The 22,821-nt window shown below is 47.5% G+C and overlaps 1 protein-coding gene across 1 annotated transcript in view; it reads right to left on the reverse strand.

Annotated features, from left to right (window-relative positions):
- Window positions 1–22,821, reverse strand: part of PTPA (protein phosphatase 2 phosphatase activator) — a 38,771-nt gene that overhangs the window by 8,567 nt on the left and 7,383 nt on the right. The window contains exons 4-9 of the mRNA XM_067542007.1: window positions 17,358–17,483; window positions 16,191–16,308; window positions 13,967–14,066; window positions 12,007–12,131; window positions 10,396–10,496; window positions 4,355–4,462 (exon numbers count right to left, since the gene is read on the reverse strand). Coding sequence (XP_067398108.1) covers window positions 4,355–4,462; window positions 10,396–10,496; window positions 12,007–12,131; window positions 13,967–14,066; window positions 16,191–16,308; window positions 17,358–17,483 — 678 coding nt within the window. The remainder of the gene's footprint in view (window positions 1–4,354; window positions 4,463–10,395; window positions 10,497–12,006; window positions 12,132–13,966; window positions 14,067–16,190; window positions 16,309–17,357; window positions 17,484–22,821) is intronic.

Here is a 22,821-nt window from a genome sequence, read left to right on the forward strand (position 1 = left end):
AAAAGGAATAAGTCCTGTACTACCAGGCGTGACACTAGATCACCAACAAGGTGTCTTCAGTACACAGCACAGTCAGAGCCAGCCACCTTGTTACAGCTGCACCACTGCCTAATGCTGAGAAGAGCCTTCAGGGAAGCAGGATTGGAAAGCAGTGAGAACATGCAAACGAAGCTGACACAGAGGAAGGAGAGAGCAAACTGAAGCCATAAGACCTTGGTGGGTGGAGCTGAAGTGGCTTCCGGCATCCCCCACTAACCCAAGAGGTTCCACAAAAGATGTGCTGCAGTAGGACTTAGCTAGTATGGGATCTTGCTGAATAGATTCCACCACTAAAGCAGAGCATGGTTATTTAGTCCATAAGAGGCTACTTCTGGCCTAGCACCCAAGGCCTCAAGCATGTGCAGGATAAACTGTGGAGCTCCACTCCTCCTTCAGCAATTCTGCCAGAAAGAGAGGCCAGGAGTTCAGCAGAGTGACCTCTACTCCTCCAGCATCAGAACCAGCATAAGCAGGATTAATGTCTCTCCTGCAGCCTTTGCAAATGGTACCCTAAACTAGTCACGATGGAAAGTATTTTCCATGACTGCAGTTGAGAGGAAAAGGACAGGAAATTCAAAGTAGGCTCAGGAGAACACACCACAGCTGCTGCTTTAGCCATGCTCCAGTCTCTGTCCTTTGATGGATAGGATATGAAAAGTCCCTCTCACTTCCAGCCCAAAACTTCACCCATTAAAAAATCATAAGGCAAAAGATACTTTGTTTGCAATCTACTGCCCAGTTGCAGGCCTTGTACCCAGAACCCTGGAATCCAGAGAACAGCTCCCAATCGTAAGGGAATCATTCCCATTTTAGGTTTGCTGCATTCAAGAATCTAAAATGTGCAAAGGATGAGACAGAAACAACCAGTTGGCCTTTTAAATGACCCAGACCTTGGATCTTGACAGTTGCCCCATATTGCTATGTGGCATCAAATCGTTTTGAGTGGATGGACTTCATCTTCTCCAGGACAACTGGTAACGAATGACCCTTTCCCCTTCCTTCCTGCTGGCTCCACTTGCCTGTTAGGATGATGTGGCAGTACTTCAGTGTCTGGGATGACATTGGATGCTTCTCGCCATCAATCACAGCAGATGTATACCTGAGAAGCCGTTAAATAGCTGGAACATTGCTGGCTTGGTGCCTCCATATTGAAGATTAAGTTAATGTAATCTAATCAGCAGCAAGAAGCCATGGGGGAAGAAAAAGTCAGTGGCCTTGCTCAGATCTTAGCCAGCCTGAGAGAGAGAGAGCACAGTAAGAGAGAACATGACTGCAAATTCCCCCTCACCATCACCCCCCCAGCTCTGTCAACAGCAGCTGCCTGCCTGGGGGATGAAGGAAGATTCAAGCCAACAATTAGGAGTTCAGTTTACCTAAGTATCATCTGCTACCATTGGCAGTGAGAGAGAGAGAGAACGGTAGGGATGGCAGGAGGGAGGGCTGGCAAATGCAGTGCTGCTGGGAAAGGGAAATATAAACTTGCTTCAGGGGCCAGTAGCTAAGGGCCAAGATTTTCAAGAGTGATTTTAGGTGCCCAACTTGAGACACTTCGAGAAGACTTGATTTTCAAAGGGGGGAGGGCTCACCCTCATCTCAACGTGTCTCAGGTTACACAGCCAAAATAAAAAATGACTCCTCACTCTTGGAAGGTCTTGGCTAAAATTTGCTCAGCCATACTAAAGAAAAAAATATTTAAACCAAAAAAACAAACAAAAAAAAAACCCCAACACCATTATGGCCAAAAGCAATGCCCAACATCATCTCCTGCGCTTCTGTCTGATCTCACAAACTGGCTGGGAGACTTCCAAAAGTAGCCAGCAGGAAGTGGTGCTGGCGATTCAGTTGGTGACCCCCTCCTCTCTGTATCCACACCAAGCTTAAAGGTCCACCATGGCACTAGGAGAGCGCTGTGTTGTACGGGGTCCCAAGCTTTTGGAGAAGACGAGATCCTGACCACTTGTGGTTACTGGAGAGCCAATAGCACTTTTTAACAGGAGCATTAACCCCATTGTCCTTGTCAAGAGTCTCATCCTGTCAAAATAAGTCCTGCAAATTTCAGCTGTACTCTGCATCCACTTCCTGTCCTAGACTACTGTATCATGAGATCACGCACAGTTTAAAAGCTTCTGCATTTCTCCCGAGAGATGGCTGCAGCTCTCTAGAAATTTCAAGGGCAACCACTAGCATGGTATCCAGGTGCCTGTGCATAGTTTGTATTTCAGTCAGTAATTGTAGGAAGGAAGGCGCTGCATAGACGGAAAACTCAGTATTATTAACATTGGTGTCTTGGTCCCAGCCCCCAAAGGATGTCAGGGACATGTTCAGCACACACCCCTTGAAATGGGCAGACCCCAGGATCACGTTTCAGTCCCAGAAGTGCTTCACAAACATGGACTGATCCTTGGCAGCCATGAGATAGGCTACCAAACCAAGAGGTGAAGAGACTTGCTGTAGCCCACAGAAGGGGGCTGTGTCTGAGGCAGAATTGGACTTAGGTATTGACCAGGCTTCCAGAGTCCTGCACTCAGAGCACTAGCCTGGAATCGTTGTACTGGAACAGCACTCTGAACTTTTTATTATAGGAAAATAGCCCAAAGGTGTGGGCAGGGTAAGGGGTAAGCAGCCAGCGGGTCACACTCACACCTGGTAGATTGGAGAACCCCGATGTGCTTTAATCACCCTCTTGGAGCCAAATCCTCTGCTCTGGTAACCGAAGGCTTGGATGGGTTCCCGAGCAGAGAATTTGGCTGTGGGTTTCTTACAGGGCAGACGCCCGAGCCCAGAGAGCAGTACTGGCACTTGCTGTAGCTCTGGTTTAGATACAGGAGGCAGCACAAAACTGCTGAGCTGAAGGAGCCAGAGAAGCAGGGGAGCGGTGGGGGGGCATTACCCCACTGCCTGGCGATCCCAGCACTTCAGAGGAAAGCTGAGCTGCAGCCGGAAGGAGCCAGCACAGTCCCTGGGAGTGACGCCTCACAGATTAGAGAGGTATGTGGGCTGGAACCTAAACACAGGATGTGAAGCTCAGAGGAAGGGAAGGGGGAGGGGAGAAGTGAAGGGAGAGAAGTGGAGGAGGATAGGCACAGTTAACCCTTTCATGCACAATCATGGAGCTGCTAACTTAGTCAAGACTGCCTTAACTCCCAGTGATAGGGGGCATGGACTGCCTTGGATAGGAGAGCTCTGAGCAGGCCATTAACTCCTTCAAGCCCTACACATGAAGACTCAGCGATGTTGCTTCCAGTGCCAGGCAGTTGCACTGAACAGAGTGCCACATAGGAAGGGAAGGGCACTAGCTCCTGGCACCCCGAGCTCTTCTAACCCTGCAGGGCCCATGACTAGGACCCGGTCATGACCTAGGTCCAGGTCAGTCCCGTGCCAACGTGCTCCCCAGCAGAGCAACAGTTCCTTTGGCCCACAGCTCCCCACTCCTTCCATCCTTCCCCTGGAGGCTCAATACAGGTGGTAGGTCCTGTCCAGATTCCAGCTTCATTAAGTGCAGGACTGCCTTGAGCAGGAAGAGGTGTACACATGGGGGTGGGGGGAGGGAAGGGGAGATAAGTTACAGCCACAGCTGCCAGTCCCCCAGGTCAAGGTTTACACAGAGCGAGTCTCAGGGGCTGACCGCACAGTGGAGCAACAGGGTTTTGTGGAAGGCAGGCTATGGCTATGGCCTTGTCAACACACCAAAGCTGCACTGATGTAACTGATTCAGTTTCTGACTGTGTGGGCAAGCTGCAATCAGTAGCAGACACTCAGATTGGTTCAGGAGTCTCCACATAAGGGAATGGCAACTGATCTAGTTCAATTGGGGCAACTCCAGCATATGGATCAGCAGTACATTTGCTTCAAGCAACAGCTCTTAATCTGGAGACCTATAATTAGCATGAGAAAAAAAAGAGAAAGATGAATGAAGGCAAACATCATCTAAGGATTGAGGTATGAGCATTAGCTTTTGGGGAAGCTCATAGGCACTCCAGGTCCAGCCCCTCGGAAGAGATGTTATATGTCCTGGTGTACATGTGGGAGGAGCTCACCAGGGGCTCTAGATCAAGCCTCTCCCAGCAGAGGGCGCTATGGCGAGCAGCATAGGAGAGTGGTGCAGTACGCAAGCCTTCGCCTCCTGCAGCAAGGAGTCAGTGGATGACTGCTGGCTCTGGAGGAGCTCTGGTGCCCTACACTCAGCTTGTAAGGAGGTGCTGTGCAGGACGTGATGCACTAGCAGAAGAGCTCATCCGACAGGTTCCTGTGACTTGCGAGGTGGGCTGTGCCCGATCAGGTGAGGCCACACATCTTTCCCTTCCCCTTCACTCACCTCTGCCTTGTACATGCGGATGAGACCCTGGTTCACTTTGGACCATGAAGGTACAGCGCTGATGTTCCACAGCTGGTTGGAGTGCTCAGCGAAAGGGCCGGTTTTCATCTAAAACACAGAGGAAGAGAGCTAAGGGAACAGAGCCAACAGGGAAGTTTGTGCACCAGCCCAGTGACTCACAGTCACACTCGCTTCAACAAACATTCCCGCTGGGCTGTGTGACCCAAGCACCATCCATCTCACTGCACCCTCCCCTCCTTTTTTCCCCAAGTCCTCCTGCTGCAGCACTACCACACAGGGAGGGAGGTATCCATGCCCCCCACACCCTGAAAGCACTAAGCGTTTTTCTGCCCCACATTCTGTTCTAATCACTTTTTTTTTTTCCTTCTCCTCGTATGAATTCATTAAAGAACAAACAGTCCGCCTCAGCGCTGCTCCCATTCTACCCAGAAACCTCCCCATGCAACACTGCTGCTGGGCCTTCCAAGAAGATGACTCATTCTCCATTCAGAACAACAACAAGCAGCAGAGACCACCACCACCAACCGTGAATACAGAGGGCAGCACAGGTTGGCAGCAGCTTTAATGCTTGGATCCAAACACTGCACCTGCCACGAGCAGAGATGGGCTACAGGGGATCTAACGATTCTTTAAAGTTCTCGCTTTTCACGTTGCTGGTCAAGCTGCAAAGCTCCATCTCACAGCAGATGCAGCAAATGGGCGATGGCTTTAATTGTATTTATTTATTTATTTTTAACTAGTGTTTGATCATTGGTGCTAGCTTCTTTCCAGAGATAGATCTGGGGAGGTGGAGGAGGTGGGGGGGGGGGTGGGGGGGGGGGCTAAACTCAGGGACAGCTGCCTCTAGACTATCCCATCATTTGCTACTCTCCACTAACAAAACAGACCCTCAGGGAGAAAATAAAATAATGCAGCCAATCTGACTGAGTGAAATTCTCATGACTTCATAAACCACAAGACCAAAGCTCAGGCTAAAAAGGATCATGGGGAAATAAGAGTCTTTTTGACTATCTTGATAGGAGTACCCTGGGTCTTTAATAACTAACCCCCCCTCCACACACAACACACCCACAGCAAGCAGGGAAAAGTGTTTATGCTTTTGAAGCTGCCTACTGTAAAAAAGCTGATCAATCCATTTTGAGAAACGGCTGCCCTTCTCCAGAGGCCAAGTGGCAGCAGTTTATAAGGAAGGGGGGGGGAATCACTCAGAGGACAACATTTAGACTCCATTGACCTCAGGGCTGAAGCATTGTGGGTAACGGTTCTGTAGTTCTGCCTGCTCTGAACAGCTGCAATGAGAACACAGATGAATTTCTGCTTCCTCTTTGCAGTTCTTCTGAGCTGGGGAATGACTGATGAGCCGCTAAGTCATTCCTGCTCCCCTTTGTTTTGTGTCTGTGTGTGTGTGTGTGTGTGTTTTCCTTGCAGATATAAGATGAAAACACATACAAAATTAAATGGAGCTGGTGTGTTATTAAATACAAAGATCTGGCATCCCTTCCTGACCCTTGGGTGACTGAGAAGATGGTGCACATGTCAGGGAGGTTATACTGACGAGGCTTGGCACGGTGCAGCCGATGTGCCCCAAGTCTCATCTGCTCAGGATGCCCTGCAAGGCAGGTTTTAAAAGCATCTCTCCCTTTATGGAAGATTCTGCTGCATGCATTTCAGCGACGAGCCTCGTTCGGTTTTCCAGTCCCTCCTTCATTCAGATTGGCACAGCCCTGATCAACCCCCATTTGCTTTGCTCGGGGCCTGAAAGAGTTAAGGCAAATGGGAAGCTCTGAAAAAGCCAGTTAGGACAGCCAGACCATGTTATTCAAGCCAGACAGGATTTGGGCGCCTGGAGCACCTGACACATCTGTGACCGCGGCCTTCCTAACCCGCGTCCGCTCCCGAAGACGACGACTTTGCTATTGTTTAGCACTGGGGAGGGAGGGCAGAGAACGAAAAAAATTGGCTCATTCTAGCCACAAAGGGACGAGGGAGAAAAGGAGTGAGCTGGAGAGAGCGAGAGACAGCAAGAGCGCTGCAGTCCCGCAGTGACCCCAGGGGAATGCAGTGAGTCAGAGCAGCCATATTGAGCAGGAAATTACTCACAGACGCTGCGTTCCTGCCTCTCTGTTCCCAAGAGAATCAGCCTTTTGTAAATGGTTCCTCTGTCAGTAACTGGAGGGGGAGGGGGGACGCTCAGTGCAGTGCCTTCCTGTCAGTTCCTTCCCTTCCAGCTGAAACCTGAGCCCTCCCTTCCCAAACCTCCAAATTTAGAAGCCAGATTGAAACTGAAATTCTTTGCTGCCTGCCCTTGGCTCTTAAAGGAACACTGCCCTATTTTGTTCAGGCTCCAGCCCTCTGCACAATTCACACACACGCACACGCACACACTCTGCTTGGGGTTCTTCCCTATATGTACTGCATTCCCACAGATTACACTGGAGATCTATCAAGGGGCCAGCTTTATCTGTGTCTCTCGGAGTGCCCAGCGTGCTGTAGGCACCAGATAACTAACAGCATTCGAGAGACAAGGTGGGTGAGGTAATATCTTTTATTGGACCAACTTCTGTTGGCGAGAGAGACAAGCTTTCAAGCCACACAGCTTGAAATCTTGCCTCTCTCACCAACAGAAGGTGGTCCAATAAAAGATATTACCTCACCCACCTTCTCTCTCTAATATCCTGGGACTGACATGACCATGACTACAACTACACTCCATATAACAGCATTCAAAGCACCCAGAGATATCACAGCTCACCCGCGATGGAAGATTATTTCTTCTGATGGGTTTTTTGGTTGAGGAAGGGTGGGAGTGACATTCTGACACTTGCTTTTGCCATTCTCTTTTTAAACACTGCTGTTTGAACATGGAAGTTGAAACCAGAGAATGATCCAGTCCTATGGCCCTGATTCAATAGTAGTGATACAACTTTGCAGTGGCACATTTCGCCCACTTCACATTTTCCCATCCAGCACATCACTGTTAATTCCATTTTACAGATGGGGAAATTGAGGCACGGATTTGTTCAGTTCATACTCTTTACATTGCAGCAGCACTTAACACATTGTCCTAGGTGCTGTAGGAACACAAACAAAGAAACAGACCCTACCCAGAAGATCTTGCAATCATTTTAAATTACTTGCCCGCTGTCACAGAGCAATTCTATGGCAGAACCAGTTTGCAGAGGGGGGGGGGGGGGGGGGAATCCAGGATTCCTGACACTCAATCCTCTGCTCTAACCACTACAAAACACACTACTTCCCTTTGCACACAGATAACTTCTATTTAGGGACCAAAGCCATTTAGGGTCCATCTTTAAAAGTCATCCTATAATTGGTTAATTTACATAACATTTGCTACAATATTCATATAGAGTACAGGGGGCGCTAAAGGAGAGAGCTTTAGTAGATTCAGATCAGATGTTGTGTTACTGTTACTTTAACAGTTTGAGGTTTAATACACACATTAAAAACAATATAATCCGGTGTGTATATTACTGAAACATCACATACAGGCAAAGGAATGGAGAACTCAAATAAAATACTGTATTGTTTTTTAAAACAAACACCACAGTAGGGTTTTTTTTGTTTTTAGTTTTTTAAACAGTTCAAGAGCAAGGAATGATCCAATACCTATAAAATGCAGTCAGTCTAGTGTATGCAATGTTATGGAAAAGCAAGTTTTCAGTCAAGGGGATTAGAAGAAAAAATAGCATTAAAGTAAGTTTAAAAACCTTTTCCCCTGTTACTTTTCTGTGATGTTTGTTGTTTGTTCGCATATTGATTTAATGGATAGAAAGCCAGTATTACAAGCTGTTATAGCGCCACCTAGTGGCAGTAGCAGCCTCTCTCCAATACCTGACAGGTTAAACAAAATAATTACCTTTCAATAGATAAATCTGTTTGAAACATTATTTATGAAAAAATATGGTTAAAAATATTCTATGTTTTATAATTCAGGTTGTCCCGAGTCTTTAACTGCTGACCCAACAAGAACCCAAAGCAACTCTTCATGCCACTAGGTGGTACTATAGCAGCTAGAAAATCCAGATTCCACTAGCTCCAATTAAATCTGTGGGACCGAGAAATATTTATTTATTTAGCAATAGCCAAAAAGCTAGTTTTTACATGAAAAATAAAATGACTAAAGAGAGGTCTTAAAAATCCACTTCAACCTACCATGCATTGGCTGTATTTTGCACACAGTTTTCTGAAGCTATGCACAGAGATGTGTATTTGTAATATACACTTAATACAGGAAAAAATTACACACCCCAAAATTAAAATATATCTTATGTTGGACCAACTTCTGCTGGAGAAAGACAAGCTTTTGAGCTTGCACAGACCTCTTCAAGACCTGAAGAAGAGCTCTATATGAGGTCAAAACTTGTCTCTTTCACCAACAGAAGTTGGTCCAGTAAAAGATATTACTTCACCCATCTGGTCTGTCTAATATTCTTGGACCAACACAACTACAGCAACACTGCAAACAAATCTTACAACATCTTGGCTTCGGCTTTCACTGAGCAGGAAGCGCAAATGGACTGTCCACGCACACAATTTTTTGTTTCTTCAACATTATACATTTGCATGTTCTTAATGATATTTGGTTTCCATTAGGTTATTTTTAAACTGCAAATCAAGGGTCAAATCCCAGGAGATGCTAAGTACCAGCAACATCTGCTGGAATCAATGGGAATTCTGAGGGCCCAGCACCTCTTGGGATTTAGTTCAAAGGGAGCTATATGCCACTTCTAAGAATTCACTATGCTGTTGATTATAGTGGGGTGAGTGTCATACCATGTGAACCTGCCTGTTTGATCACTAAATTAGCAGGAGGAGGTAGAGAAGAAGGGGGCATGGATGCATAGAATAGTAAGAAAAGAGTGTTACTGAATGTGTAACAATTGTGTGAGCCTCTATTTCTAGCAGTTTACCAGAAAAGTGATTGCTAACAGAAGTAGAGTGCATAGTCTTTGCTCTCTCCACTAAGACCTCATGGGAATGAATACCATCTACATGTCCAACCTAGACTATTTGCAGTGTTGTAGCCATGGTGATCCCAGGATATTAGAGAAACAAGGTAGGTGAGGTAATATCTTTTACTGGACCAACTCCTCTTGGTGGATTGTAGAAGCTTTCAAGCTTCACAGAGTTCTCCTGTAGGCCTAACCTTCTAGTTACCTTCCCCAGACCTGAAGAACTGTGAAGCTCAAAAGCTGGTACCTTTCCTTTTTCAGTCTTTCCTGGTCCAATAAAAGCTACGATCTCACCTACCTTGTCTCAGCCTAAACTAGTCAGACAAGACATGCCATGCGGCTACAGATGGGAGGCAGTGAGTTTAGAAACAGTGCTGTCTATTGAAGATACACTGGCTGTTACCATAGAGGAGCTTTGCCAAGCCTTTTCCCAGTATTATTTCCCCATCCAAAGATTCCATAATACGCTTTAAGGAGGATTTAGTTCTGGATGTTACCAGCCAGGCCTACTTCAGCAACATCTCCCATAGCAGCTCACAAGAATGTACCTTCAATAAGTACATTTTACTGCAGAGAGCCAATGGCTTGTCTGGGGTTTGGAGCATCCCAGGTTCTATGGCCTATTGCCGAGGGAGGAGGGGATAGCTTGGAGCACGTCACAAGGACTTGGCTTAACAAGGAACACCAGCCATTTTGGAGTTCCCACCTCTATCCCTTTAGCACATGTTCTGAAATCACATGCCCTTTACCTTATCCAAAAATGTGTCCAAGGCGATCTATCTGCTTTATTTCCAGCCCCTGGCAAACCCCACTAAATCATGTCCACCTCCCATGCAGCTTCACCACATTCACTCTCAGCATCCCTGCCGAACTCGTTCAAGAAGAGAGCCTGGTGCTTGTACAAAGGCTCAGCTACATGTTCCACAAGGACAAACAAATATGCAAAAAGAGGAGGAGAAAACCACACCAGGCACTCAATAATCCAATCCCAAGAGAACCCAATGCAGCTGAGAAGTCTCTCAATGGGGTAACCCTCCCCACCCTCACCTCTGTAATGAACAGGATGCACTCCAGGAACATGTAGTCCTTGTGGTTTTCATTCACCACCTTCTCGTCAACAAAGTGCCGAGGCTCCAGGTTTGGGTGCTCTGAAAAAAAATTAAGATGTCTGTCCTTCAGATACCAACTAATGTCCAACGGCCTGGTCTCTTCCTGCCCTTGCCCCACCCTCTCATTATAGACACAATCCACTTCAACACCTTCAGGTGAGTTAGAGACAGAAGTTTCCTACTAGGTCACCTACCACAGGGCTCAGTACAGGACTGATCCCTACCAACTTTGCATTGCATAGGGCTTTATCCAGTTGAGTTTCAATGTCTCCCTAGATGGGACTTTGGCCTATAGCCTTGCCAAAGCACCACCCCTGGAAGCTCTAACTGGAGGATCGCCCGGCTCCACCGACTACACTAAGCCAGAAAGAGGAACAGGAAGTCTCTCCAAGCAACAAGGTGGTTTCCTGTTGTGCCTGCCTCCTGCACCCAACCCTGTTCTTGGTTTCTGCTTTGCTCCTGCCTTACCCCTGCCTTCACTCCTGTTCAAACCCTGCTTGATCCTGGCCTCTCTTCCAGTCCCTATTCCTCCACCACCAATCCTCAATGACCAGTCTCGTCTCCAACCCTGGCCTCTGACTTCTGACCCCAACTCCAGCTTGACCATTGGCTGTGGCATTTGTCATCTGACCTTAGCTCTGACCCTCAGATTTGATTCCAGGTTCTGACTGTGGCTTGACGCCTGACTCTGGTAGCTGGCAGTTGACTCTGCTGCTGACCCTTGGCTTCATTCCCCAATCTGTATGCTTGCCCTGCCCACTAGACCTGACCAGCTACGTTCTGGCCCATAACATTCATGCAATGAACAATATGATAAGGGCTCCTATCTATGTATCCATGGCATCTCGCAGCACAGCTCCAAAGTAGAATTATCTTGCAGACCAGCCCATGCATTGTGTCAGATGTGTGTTGCCTGGTTATGATCAGACTAGAGTATGCATTATGATTTGTTTACAGTAGCACCTAGAGGTCCCTGCTGAAATCAGTGCCCGGTTGTGGTAGGTATTGTACACACACATTAAGTCCTTGCATCAAATAATTTACCATCTAAACAGACAGAACAAAGACAATATCCCCATTTTGCAGATGGGGAAATCAAAACTAGAGATACGAAGTGACTTGCCCAAGCTAGAGGCAGGACTCTATGACAGAGGTGGAAATTAAACCCAGATCTGAGACCCAGCCCAGTGCCTTCTCAGTAAAAACCGACTGAGCCAGACAAGGCAAAAACTATCTTTTCAGCACCAAATTACATGCAGGAGTCTCAATAAAAAAAAAAAAAAAAAAAGTGTACTTTCAGTTGTCTCAGCATTTCCACTATAACCCTTCTTTTTCCACAGTCTGACCAGCTGACTTGGTTCGGAAACAGAGAACACAAATTCTGAACTTCAAGCAAACTTTTCAAATCTGATTTTTTTTAAGTCACACTTAGCTTAAAAAGAAAAAAAGAAAGAAAGAAAGAAAAAAAAAAGGATCCCGACCCAGTGATGATCTTTACACTGCAGGACAGAAGGGGAGAGAGACCAGAGTTTGGTAGGTTTGTTAGTACCTATCAGTTGGGAACTGCCCCATATAAAGGGCAGAAATTGGAAGTCGTCCAGGCCCCACACTCCCTGGCTACCAGCTGGTTCCATCCTGTAAGTTTTCTGGAGTTTCCGCATCACTTCCAGGTACCTAAGATAGAGAAGAAAGGGAAGGATTAATGTAAGACATCAAATGTAAAGGCTCAAGGCCGCTCCTCCCTGCTGAAACAATGGTTGTTTTCCAATCAGAAAGCCCATCTACATATATGAGAGAGGAACAGATGCCCCATGCACATTCTCTCTGGACCCAGCATAAGCACCTGATCCAGTCCAACAGCCTGTTGGCTGAGTGAGCTCATCCAGGGTCCATGCTGGAGGAGAAACAAATGACAATATACTATTTGTGAAAGACAGAGGTTTGACTCAGAGTCTGGTTCACCTCAGGGTTAAGTTTACAGCTAACAGATGTCTGATGGTGGTCTTCTCATACCGGGTTTCTACCTCTTGGTTAATCAGAGAACAGGATACACTAAAATAAATAAATCTGCCCTATTCATATAACCCAAAGAGCCCCTGCTTAGCAGGAAGAGATACCCAGAACCTATTTTGGTCATTCAACTATAAATAAGAGGTTAAGCAGGGAAATCAAGGAACAGCACTTTGTCCAGAGGAGATAATGTAAGTGGGTGATGATGACAGCATAAAAATCAGCAGAGTCCCTGAATCTTTTGATGAAGATAGAGCCAGTATCTGTGGACGACGACTATGACTCACTGCAGAACATATTCTTTCATGCCTATCACTCTGCATCCTCTCCCTGCCCATTTGTGGGGAGACAAGAGAAAGTCAACTTTTAAAGGTGTTCCTTATAGACCAAGATCAGAACGCTGGATTTATGACTTGCATACAGGGCCCTGCATATAACACTGCATGCTCAATATACATTCTGCCACAAGACCATAGAGATAATTGGGCCTGATAATAGACTTAATGGCAGACAGAGCACTGAGGTTTTTACTGAATTAAAAAAAAAAGTGAGCAGAAGCTTTTGAACACCATCCCTAGGTATCATACTTTGCTACAGAACTTTTTTGTATGTTGCCTGATCACAGGGACACTCTCCCCTCCTCTAGCTCCTTTCACCAGAGGATCGCAAAGCGTTTTACAAATAGCCCTGAGTTAAGGTGTACAACAGTCCCTGTGACAGAGGGCTGATCATCCCCACTTTATAGATGGGGAAAGTGAAACACAGAGAGGAGAAGCGACTTGCCCAAGTTCATACAGCGAGTCAGTAGCACAGTTGGGATCAGAACCTAGGAGTCCCAATGACGAGTCCTCTGCTTGCACCACTACAAACCCCATCTCCTTCATGGTGCAGCTGTCAAAAGGAGCTATGGAGGGCTGGCAGATTCATAGACTGAAAGGTCAGAGGATACCATAAGATCATCTAGTCTAAGCTCCTGTGTAACACAAGCCACAGAATTTCACTCAGTTACTCTTGTATTGAGCCTAATAACTTGTACTGCCTACCATATACCTTCTGGATCTGAAGACATTAAGAGATGGAGAATCCACCACTGCCCTTGGTAGTTTCTTCCAATAGTTAATCACCCCACTTGTAAAAAAAAAAAAAAAAAAAATCCCTTATTTCTAATTTGAATATGTCTGGCTTCGCCTTCCAGTCATTGGTTCTTGTTATGCCTTTATCTGCTAGGTTAGAGAGCCCATAGCAGCTGGTACATTTTCTCCATGCAGGTACATATATAAGTGATCAAATCACCTCCTGCTCTTGGATTTGGAGCGGGGACACACAGATTACTGTACATCAGGCAGTGTGACAACAAGAAGGGTGCAGGGGCACACTATGACCAGATGGTAGTGACAATCAGGTTTGATTTATGCTTTATCACCAGCATACCACAGACAGATGTGAGGGGAGAATGCCCTAGGAACAGCTCCACCTCACCCGTATTTGCATTATCTCACCTGTTAAACACTTTGAAGACAATGGCTAGCTGGTCATCCACCCTGAGAACACCAATTTTGCACAGGCAACAGAGGAAGGCAGCAAATGCTGCTTCGTGACCTGGGATTGAAAAAGAGCAGACAGACATAACATTGGCAATTCCCAGCATAGATTAGTTCTCTGCAGGTGCTACAACGACTCTTTGGAAGGACACCACAATCACATCTCCATGGGTGACAGAGCCCCAACCAACTGCCTTAAGGCTCCTTTTTACTTGGATAAAAATCACAAAAGACTCCTCCTATTATTAACACCTGACAATAATATTTCACACCTACATAGCACCCGCTATCCAAGGATCCCATAGGGATTCACAGTCGTTAACAAATTAACCATATGCTCATGTGAAGGAGTGAAGCATAAGTAAGTCCCATATGTAAAATGGGGAAACTGAGATGCAGAAAGATTATGTGACTTGACAAAGACCACACAGTAAATCAGTGGCAGAATTCAGAAGCCCTGAATCTAGTCCAGAAATTGAATCATTAGACAGCACTTCTCCTGCACCCACACACGAACACCCTTCTACTCATACTCAGGGAATTAAGATGTCAGTTTCATTTCTGTGGTTCTCCTACAACGGCTTATTGGTTCAGTGGCCCATGGAGTGGTCTTACCTGCAGAATGAAATATTTTGAGAACTAGGCACTGAGAGACTGGAGTGTTGGGAGCAATGCCCTGCAAGGGCCTTTCTTATGAGCAGATCAAGAGGATGAGGGAGCTCAGGAATTCCAGAATAACCCAGTGAGCTCTGTGGGAAGTGTGTGTTTGGGAATCGTGGGGGTGAAAACACTCATAAGCAATTTAACAGATTTCTTCCTGCTTTCAAAAGCCACCATGTCAGAGGGACACTAGCCCTGCTCCACTCCAGGGACAAATCACCACCCTAAGGTGCCCAACTATCAGCCGTGGGCCAGCCTCCCTATGCAGCTTTGTCCTCTGGCTAATAGTGAAGAGAGCAGAATAAGTGCCACACTCAGAACAGCCTGGGGTTGGCTGCAGAGAGGTGCTTTTATTCCCCTTAAATGGGAGAAACTATGGCAATAAAGAGAGTAAATAAAAGAAGAGGCTCCACTTTATAAAACCACGCAGCTGCTGGGATATGAACAAGCTGCACCTAAGGTCTAGCTGTGCTGAGCCGAAAGAACACAAAGCCCAATGCTCAAGACAGAAGAGAGGTGGAGAGACTGGATTTCCCTCACGGAGCTACAGCTGACAAACAGTCTAAGATAACAGGTCCATTACCAAAGGCAGCATCTCCCCCTGGCGATCAAGAGTTGCATCACAGCTGGTGATGTGATTTACAAACCTGTATTTCTTCATCTCTTTACCTCAATTCTCCTCCTCCTCTCCTTACTCCGTGCATTACAGATGTCACATATTTCAGGCTCCTGGCATCCTACAATGACCCTCACTCCAACTATTTGATTAAGTCATTAGCTGAACATTCCTCTCCGAGCCCTCTCCCTCCAATACATACAGTTGGGACTCCTCACAGTTTAGCCTAGTTTCAGGGTCTGCTCTCACACTGATGTAAATCCAAAGTAACCCAACAGAATTACTTCCTGGGGCTGATTCTTCTCTCATGCTAGGTCTTAAAGATCCTATCTGGGTATTTATGCCACCCGTAGCAACCATTTGTGGCCACTTATCATCTTAAGACACTTCTCGCAGAGTATGAACATCAACTCGTTTCCTGGTCTAATTCCAATCCAAGATATTACAAGGGGGAGTTTAAGGGGCTAAAATGTAATTCAGCTGCACACAATACTCCATGTGCACCTTCTGTTCTACACCCTCATGCAGTGTTGCTGTGTGCTGTTAAACAGCTCCCATGGTATACCCAAGAGCTGACAGCATTTCAGTGGTGGTTGCAATGCTCAATTCATGTTTCTAAAGCACTTTGAGCTCCTTGGATGAAAGATGCTATGGGAAGCTAAAAAGGCTTATTTTGAAAAACTTAAGATGATTGGGACTGAAGTGGAGGCAGCCAAGACTCTAGACTAATCACAGCTCTGGTATAATCAGATTCTGATGCCCTTCTCTCTCCTGGCCAGTTTTAGCCTTGGAATAATCCAGTGCATTTCCCTGCAACGGGAATGGCATACATTGACTGCTGGGGTGAATCTCTGAGGAATCCAAGTCCAGCAAGGCTAAACACATCAAGTGTGCATGCAAACGTACCTGTCCCATAGTCGATGCGGGTAGAGTTCCCCACGGATTCCTTCAGATACAAGGCCACCTCTGGTGCAGCTTCAGCCAGATGCTCGGGGATCACTGTTGCAACCAAATTTTCTGCTTCCTTAAACAACAACAACAACAACAAAAGGTTCCTGAGCAGTTAGCTTAGATCTGCCACAAGCCAAAAGGCGGGTGTAAGGCACCAATGTGAGGAGGGACACACACCCATTGCTGGTTTTGTCTGTAGCAAACCACCCCACCAACAAAGCAGACTGATTAGGAAAAAATAAGGAAATCAAACATTAGTCAAAAGCTCTCATTGCAGGCCAACAGAAGCAGCAGCATTGTCTCCAGGCCGGTGAATTTGTAGGTCGGCACTAGGGGTGGCAGAGATTTAGTCCAAGACAATGGGTTATTCCCCTGCCCACTGTAAGGGCTTCTTCCACTTAAAAAGCATCCATCCTGATAAGCCACTGACACAGACGACCCACTTGACAACAGTCTCTACAGAGAGCCCCAGGCTTAGATGGCCTGGACAGTGAATTCCCCTCTAATCCCTGGAGGTGGTCTCTCCAGGGCAGGAGTGAGGCATGCTCAGGATCAGTGCGCAGAGAACTTGCCCTGTCACTGCCTGGCCTGTAGCTTTTTTGGAGAGAGGACTTCAGGCTTCAAAGTCATCAACCTAGTAGCTTTCACCAGCTTAGTGTGCCCTTGAAATGAAACTTTGACAAACTGCATCACAGTGTATCTATGGGCCCAGAAGGCGCCCATTGGTAAATGCACTGCAGCCTACTACAGCATGCTCTGCCTCCGCGAGCTCCAGGCAGCCTTCTCTGGGGTGAGTGCTCTTAGCTGAGGCAGTCAGTGGGGCTCCTTGGGATTGCCTTCATGGAAGGCAGACCCTGTCAAAGTGCATGTAAAGGTGAGCTGTGCTCCCATGGGGGTTGAAGACCAGCACCAAGGTCAGGAAAAATTGATCTCAGGCCATTGATGTGAATCACAAGACCTGAAACATCTAACCCGGCAAATTGGTGGGTCAATCTGCTGACTGCCCAGACACAATGTGAGAATGGCAGTCTTTCCATCAGCATTGCAGGCTATACTTCCTGCTGGAGAAGCCACTCTTTTAGGTCCACTACCTAAGAGATTATCTCCTAACCGCATACATACCTGGTCTAGTTTGGCATACCAAGTCCTGAAGGCCTTATTTCCAAAGCGAGAGGGCTGGTTCACCGGCGGGGTCTCATCAATCCATCTGTCGAGGGTATTCAGTAGCTCCACCAGCTTCACAATTGGCTACAGGGACAGAATGGGTGACGGCTCACAACTGGACAGGAGAAAGTCTCGCACACAAGCACAAACCAGTCACCCTAAAACCACTGCCCCAGGCTCCAGCATTTCTATTTAACCTGCACCTGTCAGCGTTCTCCTGGCATTGAGGTGTAGACCCCCACACTGCCCTTCCAAGGGATGGGATGGGAAAATGGGACACCTATCATCTCTCCAAGGTCTACAATGGCCAGCCTCAACTCTTCCCATCAGAAGGACGGCCCAGTCCGAACAGCAGCGGCCCACAGCCCATACTGAACGGGGCTCCCTGAGCCCAGACACAGCCACTCCCTAACAGCAGCTTGGGAAGGCAGACATCTCTTCCAGGCACTCAAAGCCCCACCTACAATGCAATGCCACAGCCACATAAGGTGCTGCATCATTGCAGATTTTTTAAATAGTCAAATAACTGTGCTCCAGAATCTAAGGTCTCATTTTAATAAAGCAAGTTGCAAAGAGAACCTGACCAGACCGGGGGAGGAAGAGTAAGTTAGGGGCGCAGTGCCACATAATTCAGGGGTCTCTGGCACATAGTTTTGGGCTCCGCACCACACACTTTAGATCTAATGTTCCCCACAGGACACAGAGTATTGTTTAGAGTATCCTGACTGCTAATGAACTGCTGGCTGACCTTGGTCAAGTCACGTCGCTCCAGATCCTCAAAGCACTTAGGTGTCTAACTCCAAATGATTTCAATAGAGTTAGATGCCTAAATACCTTTGAGGATTGGGGTCTGTCTCCCCTCTATTCTTGGTCAGTTCTTTCTATTTCGACTGTAAGTTCTTGGGGGCAAAGATTGTCTCTTACTAGATGTTTACACAGTGCCGAGCACTGACCTCGAGCACGGCCACCACTTAATACTTGCCACAGCCTGATTTTGAGCGGTACTGATCCTCTCTCCAAATCAGACAATCAATGCACATAGCAATTTACACACACACACACGAGATACAGTCACCACACAGAAGAGCTAACAGTCTGACTCACACTAAGGAGGATTCACAGGAGGAGAGATTGAGGAGAGATCTGAAAGCAGGGAGAGAAAGCGGCTGGCACAGGGAGACAGGAGGCATTCCAAAGAGGAGGGATGTGTGAATGACGGCATGAAGCAGAGAATGGAAGACAATGATGAAGAAGCAGTGAGATGACACCGAGGAGCAAGAAAGGCAGAGATGAACAGCCCCTTGAAGATGGAGATGAGCAGCTTGGTTTTGATGTGGAAAGAGAGGCAGCCTGGGAAGGGGTTACAGAAGAGGCAGACATGGCCAAAGCAAAGGGAGTGCAGGATTCTTAGTAATGGGGAGCTTTGGGTGAGAGAAGACGACAAGGGCAGAGAGTGGCAGGCAATACAGAGCTTGGTATACACTGCACTGGTATATGCAGCCTACTAGAGAGGCTTTAGGGTTTGAGCCCAGGATATGCAAATGCCTCCTGCGCCCAGAGCTGGGGAGCAGAGCCCCTCTGGGGGCAGCCATTACGGCACCGGTTCTGTTGCAAAGAGGCAGCCTGGTGGCAGGATCATTGTCCAAACCACAATCAGTGGATTAAGCTGCAAAAGGCAGCACTAGGAGGCCCCGGTAACAACTGAGATATTTTCACCTGCCAATGCATTTGGAATTCTCCACTCCTGAGTCAGAGCGGCCAGAGATGCACCTGTCGCCATGGCGGCCGGTGGGCCCTGGGCAACAGAGGCAGCACTGTCTCAAGAGGGGATTCCTCCTTCAAGGAGAGAAAGAGGACAGACGAGGCAGGGGCTGGTTTGACTTTGCTGGAGGCATCGACCGTGTGAAGCTGGCTGGTCTCCTGGGCTGTGATTCAATTCTTCATGCTGCCTGTCAGAGAAGGACTAGGAAACAGCAGAGCCCAGCAACTTTCTAGCCCTTGAAGCACCACTAGCGGGGCGGGGGAGGAGAGACGGGCAGGCAGCGCTTTTCTGCCTTTGAACCAGCAGCCCTCTCCCCATCAGCTCCACTGCCGGGAGGTCTCTCCTGACAGCTGCAGCTACCTGAGGGGTGCCTGTCTGAACACTGGCTCCAGGGGGCTGCTGGAAACAAGCAAGAGTGCAGCATAGAGTCATATAGCAGGAATTCAGGATTTCTCTGCTGCAAAAGGATTCCCCAGTCTAGACCAGTGAAGAGGCTTGAAGAGCATGGCTATGATCAGGGAGGGGATGGGGGGGGCAATGACAGATTAAAGCAGAGGGGGGACCCTAAACACATCATCTGCAGATGCACTGGGTAAGACAACAAGCCACATGCATCCTGAGAGCCACTGTAAGATCACAGGCTGGAATCAGCAGCTGGGCAGTACACATGACTTGAGCCTATTATTATTTATTATCCGTATTGCGGGAGCGTGTAGGATCTCCTGGCATCGATCAGGACCCCATGGTGCTAGGCACTGTACAAACCCAGAACACAGAGACAAGCCCTCCCCCAATGGGGTTGGGTTTGTTTTTCAGCTCAGCCCGACCCAGCTACCACACTCCCCTCCAATTAACAACAGACTCCCTGGCAGTGGCTTTTGTTAAATAATTAAATAACGCCGATGATTTATCCGCCAGCAGCAGCAGCTCATTACGAGCAGCTCCCGTATTTCAAACCCTCTCACCGAGCCGTGACTGCAGCGCTCGGTGCTGGCTGAGTAAATGGCTGGCAAGAGATTTTTTCTTCTTTTGTCCCCCTTGCAGTCTCTGCCTCCAGGCCTCAGGGAGGGGAGGCAGAGTCACGCATCCCTTCCTCACGCGCCTGCTTTAAAGGGATTAAAAACAGCCCAGCTGAATGCAGGAGAGCAGGACCCAGCTGCTGGCTCAGCCATGCCAATAAATAATTTAAAAGACAGCACGCAACTCATTTTGGGCTCGGAGCCCTTTGAAAGGGGGCTTATTAAAAAGGGGCAGGTTTCCATTGCCCAGCAGAATTAACAAGGCAGAGGAAACTCATGCTGCCAAGGGTGAACCCAGCGAAGGGAAACAGCAGGGCTTACAGGAACTCAGCCCTCAGAACCACTGCAGCCTGGTCTTGAGGGGCTGGGTTTTTAGGCTCTATTTTTACTTTACCTTCCCAGGCAACAGAGCAAGGGCAAATCCTCCCCCCCACCACCACCACCCGCGCGCCGCTCTTCTTTCTGTTGTGCTGATTTTTCATTCTGTCATGCTCCCAGACCAAAATCTACCCTCTGATCACAAAGGAGAACCCAGTAGCCTCCTAAGGAACAGTGACCTGACAGCATCTCTTGCGAGCATCCGCCAGCCAACTGGAGGTGATCAGGTGGTGGCAAGGTCCCCTCTAGAGCCCAAGCAGTCAGGCTCCTTGTCCTGCCTGACTGGTGTCAGGACTGACTTCTGCTTTCCCTGCCTCCCCTCCTAGAATCCAAGCAAGTCACCCCAGAGCTGGGTTTCAGCCACTCATGCAGGAGATTCCCAAATGCAAGTTGGAAGCCAACGAACACAATCAAAATAAATGTGATCTGGAATCACAGGGACTGAGGCCTCTCTGGAGGCTGGATGTTCTCCTGCCCCAATGCTGCTCACGTGGCAGCTCAAAATTAACCCTTTCCCACCACATTAGACCTGCATGCCAAAGCCAAAGCGGTTACAGATTGGCCTGGGATGCAGCTCCAGGAACATCTCCCACAGAAGAGCCTCCACTGGGGGAACCACACACAGTTCACAAGCAGATGCTCAGCCCTCTTATTTATTAAATGCGACCTGAGTATTCAGTGCAATACAAAAGCCCAGGCCTGTGTCACAGAGGTTACAATCTGAAGGCCTGGCCCTGCAAGGTGATCAATGCCTCCTGAGAGGTGCTGAGTGCACTCAGCCTGTTGGGCCTTCATTTGACTTCAACAGGAGCTAAGCGTGCTCACACCATAAGCATGCACACTTGCAGGATCACACCCTAAATTAGACACATGACTGGGTTCCAATCAGACACTCAATACCCTGAAGACCATCACTCCTTTCTTTGGTGGACTAACAGTGATCAGTTGCAAGGAGGACGTGCATGCAAAGGAGGCATTTGAAGGACGGTGTTAGGTGCATAGAGGAATTCCAAGTGTCTGATCAGGAAGGAAGATACAAAGATGCAGAAGGAACCTCAGTGGGGAGCAGGGAAGCAGGAAGAAAACAGATGCAGCCTCATCAACAGGGCAACCCATGGAACCCTCCACCTAAGAGGAAAGCAGATTTATTTTGCTTTCAGTCCACCCTGCTCAGCATGAAGGCAACAAGATGTGTTTCCTGCAACTTTCTTAGTTATTGATGTCACATTTGGTATTTGTCACTTGCACTAAAACCATTTCAAGGGGATCTGCCAAGAGGCGGGGAAATAGATTCATGCCTTTTTTATTTTTATGATGATTACACACCTGAAAGGGTAGAAGGGTGGGGTTTAAAGTTATTATTCTGATTGTTTTGTACATTAGAAATTCAGGTCTTGCTACCCTCTTTTCCCCGTAAGACTCTAGAGATGACTGGAGAACAACATGATTATGACAGAGGCACTGTGAAGGCAAAACCGGAGCAACTGAAGGGGGCAATGTTTTTTATTCAGGCTGTTTAAAATGTGAGGATTTCAGTAGCTCCTATTTAACCAAATGCCTGAACGAAAGTTGGAAGAAAAGTGCTTTTGGTAGGAATTCCACACCCCTGTTCTTCCAGCAAAGAGCAGGTGAGTTACTAATCCACATGTCCAGCTCCTCAAGGGAAATCTCCCCAGAACAGGGACGGCCAGCCTTGGCATGCCTGATATCACTAACAAAAAACAAAATGTTGAAAAAAAGATCCTTCCAGGCCTCCTTCCTACTCCCCAGAAAGAAGCATTCAGACAAGGCACAAGTCCATTCCTCCCTTTGTCATTTGCAGGTCTCTTTTAAGCATCCCCATTAACCTGCACAGTTGTGACTAGTTATAATTGGAAAGGGGTAACAAACAGAGATTAGAGACTATGATGGGTTTCTCAACAAGAGGCAGGAGCGGCTGTAACTGCAGCCTAGACAACAGTAAAGGAAAGGGAGCTTGTTACAGTCTAAAGAATCTAACTGTCCATTCAGGACTGAAGACATAAGAAACACAAAGAGGCCCTGGCTCCAAGGGCAAAGGGGGAGTAATATGTTACCCATCTATAGCATCTTTCAGCTCAAAGCGCTTAATAAACATGAATGAATAAAACCCCACAGCCCTCGCTGGGAGGTTAGTATTAATAACTCCATTTGAGAGATGGGAACACTGAGGTACAGAGAGGTGAAGTGATTTGTCCAAGGTCACACAGCAAGTCAGTGGGACAGCCAGGAAGAGAACCCAAGA

Source organism: Emydura macquarii, unplaced genomic scaffold (genome assembly GCF_026122565.2).
Source record: "Emydura macquarii macquarii isolate MOO-44397 ecotype Brisbane River unplaced genomic scaffold, CSIRO-AGI_Emac_v2 contig_691, whole genome shotgun sequence".
NCBI classification, from domain to species: Eukaryota; Metazoa; Chordata; order Testudines; family Chelidae; genus Emydura; species Emydura macquarii.